The sequence below is a fragment of the Plasmodium gaboni genome, chromosome 14 (genome assembly GCF_001602025.1).
Source record: "Plasmodium gaboni strain SY75 chromosome 14, whole genome shotgun sequence".
Taxonomy (NCBI): domain Eukaryota; phylum Apicomplexa; class Aconoidasida; order Haemosporida; family Plasmodiidae; genus Plasmodium; species Plasmodium gaboni.
The window spans coordinates 523,318-528,317 of NC_031494.1; the positions used below are offsets into that span (position 1 = coordinate 523,318).

Consider the following 5,000-nt stretch of genomic DNA (forward strand, 5'->3'; position numbering starts at 1 on the left):
TATTTATATTTTTATTAATATTATTATTTATATTATTATTTATGTTATTATTTAAACCCTTCAATATATTTTTATCATCTTCACATGTTATGGAATCCTCAGAATTATATTTTAAAATATCATCAAAACAATTTACACCTTTATATATATTTTCCACATTAATATCATTTCTTTTTATATTATTTTTATTTGTCATCGAAGGATATTTTTTTATAAAAAAATCAAATGTTTCTTCCTCTTGATAATTCTTATCATTTTGTTTTTTAGTCTCTTCATTTTTGAAGCTATCCCTATTATTATATATATAACTATTTCGTATATTTCCATAATTTGACACATCATGTAATATATCATTATAATTTTTATGGTTTAATATGTTAGATTTCTTTTTAATTGTATTATTGTTTTCATTACTATAATATTTGTTTTTTTCATCTTCCTCAAAAATTTCATTATCCTCATTTTTTTGTAAACTAGCATTTTCTTCTTTCCCTTTTTGAATACTTCCTAACTTTTCTGTAATATTAAAAAAAGTGTCATATAAAGATTTCTTTTTATCCCTCTCATAAGTATCATTATGTTCGTAATCTTTAAATTCAGTTTTTCTTCTATTATTTTCATACTCTTTATTATAACATGGTGTATTCAAATGATCATTGAAAGTGTTTTTATATCCAAGCGATTTATTCAAACTGGGATATTTTTGTTTTAGGGGGGAAAAGGAAGACTCAAATATATTATTATCATTATTATGATAATTAATATAATGATTTTTTTTGGGTGATAATTTCCTTTCATGATTCCTAATATTGTATTTTTCATATTCATCGCTATCAAATGTAGAAGATTCATCATTATGTAAATTTATATTATGAAAATTTTTTTTACAATATTCCACATTTTCATTTATTCTATTATATCTCCCCTTATCTGTTTCCTCACGGTTAAAAATTTTTAAATTGTTAATATCCTTATTACTATTATAATTCCTATTAACACTATTTTGACTTTTATCTAAATTATAATAACGATTATTTTTTGAGTGATACCTTATTTTCTCACGTGATAAATCATCATGTGAATAATTATTTCTATTTTTATTTTCAGAATGGAACATACGATTATTCGTCTCATTTAAGGAATCGTACTTCCTATTTAAATTATGATAAGTATGTCGCTTATCATTTTTCATATAATTATTTTCATGATAATATTCATCTTTCTTATTATATTTATTTAATAATTCATTAATATCTCTTTGAGATATCCTTCTTTTTAAACTCTCAATATATTCATCTGTTGGATTCATATATGTTTCATTTATTTTGGTTTCACGTCTTTCTCTATAATTTTCTATATTATCCTCATAATCTTTTCTTGCTCCATATACGTTTGTACCTTTCCTATCATAGTCATTCATTTTATAATTTCCATATTCTCTTTCATCCTTCTTTTTAATATTATCTATTTGGTAATCATATTTATTTAAAATATCTCCATAATGTTTATACTTATCATTATGTATATTATTATATTTATTTTCATATCTCCAGTCTTCCATTTTAATTTTTAGTCCTTCATTTATTGAATTATCCTCGCAGTTCCTATTATCCAGGAATATCTTCCTTTTTCCTATTTCATGATCAAAATTTTTATAAACCATTATATATAAGTTTATTCATTTTTTTTTTTTTTTTTTTTTTTTTTATATATTATACAAGGTACAAATATAAATATATATAAATATATATATATATATATATATATATACAATATATTTGTACCCTTTAATGTAAATATATATTATTTCAGGCGACAATTTATTACATACAAATTATTTTCATTATAATACATAAAATTATATATATATAATTTGAAAAGTATAATATAATTATTTTATATTATATAAATTACGGTAAAAATTGTATATAAAATGTACATATATTACATATAACAAATTTAATATTGTATTTTACACAAGGATTTTTTTATTAATATTATTATGTTAAAAAAAAAAAAAAAAAAATTAGTAGTAAAATTAAAAAAAAAAAGAAAAAAAAAAAAAAAATGTATATAAAAATATTAGTATGTGTTATTAATAATTTATTTAAGAATAGTAAATTATTTGTTTATTTTGTTTTATAATGTTTATGAAGCTTCAAAAAAAAAATAATACATAAAAAAATATATTTTTTTTATATGTATATATGTTTATCTTAATTGTTAATTTTAATAAAAAAAATAAAATAAAATGAAAGAGAATCTTTAATAAAATTTATGCTCTTATCCTTTTTAATATATATATATATATATATATATATATATATATACATACAATAATAAAAAAAAAAAAAAAAAAAAAATTTTAAAGCGTATTCTAAAAATATAATCCATTGAATATATACATATATATATAGTTTTTTAATTATATAAATATTAATGTAATAAAAAATAATATATTCATTATTTTATTTTATTTTTTTTATATGTTCCAATTTTACAATATATATATATATATATATATATATTTATATTTCATTTTCACTTTCTCCTTTGCAATATTTCTACATTGATATATATTTTACACAGTACCATAAAGAAAAAATAATTAATAAACATATGAATTTTTTTAATTGATAATCTCTATTTTTTTTTTTTTTTATTCTTTCTTGTAACAAAATAATTTTAAAATATCATAAAAGAAATATTTCATATTATTCATATATAGAGCATTATATATATATATATATATATATATTTATTTATTTATATATTTTTAATTTCCATATAGAACCTTATATTGTTACTACACGCACTTATATAACTACACACTATATTATAATATTCATTATACATTTATGTATAGAGGTGAAATTATTATCATTAAAATATATAAATAAAATTTATGTATAATAGATCATATATTTAATACACGAAATTCCTTATATAAAATCATTCTCATTTAGCAGATATTTTTCATTCAAATGTATAATCTACTTTCTATTTTGTTTTTTTCTCTTCTTTATATAATAATGTATATATGTGTTAATACCTTTCTGTTATGAATTTTATAAAGGATATTAAAAATAATATATATATATATATATATATATATATATTTATATTTATATTTATATTTAAGAAATAAATGAAAAATAAGAAATGTGAAAAAATAATAATAACATAGTATAGCTTTTAAGCCCAAAACAAATGAATATATAAATTTCCACATATGAAAATACATATAAAAATATATATCCTTGAACAAAAAAAAAAATAAATAAATAATATAATAAAATAAAATATCAAAAAATTTTGAACGAAATTATAAGGAAATTAATCAAAGAATAGAACATATAAAAAAATATATGATATATAAAACAAATATGTAATGATAAATAACATGATGAAACTATATTTAGATATCACATATATATATATATATATATATATATATATATATATTTTCTTTAATATTTGAACATGTTATGTTTTTTGTTTTTCTTAATTATTTTATTTATATGATCAGTTGCGTATCAAGGGGGGAAGGTTTAACCCTAACTGTAGCACGAACAATATCCGATATAAACTCATTCATATATTCAATAGTATAAGCAGATGTTGCTGTAACCCTAAAACGTGGATATTTTAATGGGCAAGCAGGATAAACAACAGCAGAGATCATCCAATTCATTTTTAATAGAAGGTTACATATTTTAAATAAACGATCAGGATCATTTGGAAAAATGACAGGTATGACACTTGTAGCATCATCACCTTCAATAATATATTTATATGATTCAGGATAATCTTTAGGCCAATGTCCCATTCCAGTTTTTAACCCATTTCTTAAATATTTAGTATTAAATTTAAGTTTTTGAATTCTCCATGGTTGAGTATCTATTAATTCGAATGCTTTTAATGCACCTCCAGCACAATAAGCTGGTAAAGGTGCTGAAAAGACATTACCAATACAATGAAAATCTAAAAATTCAATTACTTCATCTGATGCTACAATATATCCACCGACACCACCAATAGATTTACTAAATGTTCCTACAATAATATCAGCTGTGCCTGGCATATTAAAATGTTCTTCTATTCCTCTTCCTGTTTTTCCTAAAACACCCAAACCATGTGCTTCATCTACATATAATTTAGCTTTATGTTGTATACATAATTTTTTGAAGGTTGGTAAATGTGGTATATCACCATCCATTGAATATACAGATTCAATACATACCCAGCAATTTCTATATTTATGTCGATATTTTATTAATAATAATTCTAAATGATTATAATCATTATGTTTAAATGAATATGCTTTAGCTCCACATATTTGTATTCCCATTTTTACACATGCATGTGTCCTACTATCATATAATATAATATCTCCATGGGTTGCTACTGCGACTATTCCAGACATACAGGCTAAAAATCCACAAACAGCCAAAATAGAATCATTTCTACCAAAAAAGTTTCCTACTACTTTTTCTAGATCTCTTAATATCTGACTATTTCCACCTAGCATTCTAGGACCATGATTTCCAGTAGACCAGTCCATGGCAGCTTGTATTGCATTATTTTGTACTAAAGGTTCTCTTATAAAATCTAGGTATGAATAAGATGATATAGGTCTAGCTTTTCTTTTTTCACATAGAAGAAATTCATTTTTCACATTTGACACTCTCCACATAAAAGACCATCTATTTAATCGAATCAGTTCTCTTTTTGCATCTAAATAACTTTGCATTTCATTTTCTTCCTTTTGAATAGGTAAATTATATTTTTGTTTAACTAACATATAAAATAAATGTCTTTTGGATTGTGTTCTATATTTTAATAAAAACAAATTTTTATATAATATTATTTTATTGAATACTTTTAAAAACCAACTTTTAACTAGCATAATAAAATTACCTTCTGTTATGGAATTTCTTAATTCTGAAAATACATTATTCAAACATGTTATAAATGTGTATATTTTACTACTTCTTTTT

At 20.4% G+C, this 5,000-nt stretch overlaps 2 protein-coding genes across 2 annotated transcripts in view; both read right to left on the reverse strand.

Moving 5' to 3' along the window:
* Window positions 1–1,663, reverse strand: PGSY75_1415600 (hypothetical protein; the record flags this gene model as incomplete). The annotated part of the gene is made up of 1 exon (XM_018787861.1): window positions 1–1,663. A coding segment is annotated over one exon (1,663 nt), but the record flags the coding sequence as incomplete, so codon positions are not given.
* A 1,854-nt stretch (window positions 1,664–3,517) lies between these two features.
* PGSY75_1415700 (putative serine C-palmitoyltransferase) overlaps window positions 3,518–5,000 on the reverse strand; it is a gene marked incomplete at both ends in the record, with an annotated part of 1,719 nt that continues 236 nt past the window's right edge. Inside the window, one exon of the mRNA XM_018787862.1 lies at window positions 3,518–5,000. This exon is cut by the window's right edge and continues 236 nt beyond it. Coding sequence (XP_018639234.1) covers window positions 3,518–5,000 — 1,483 coding nt within the window.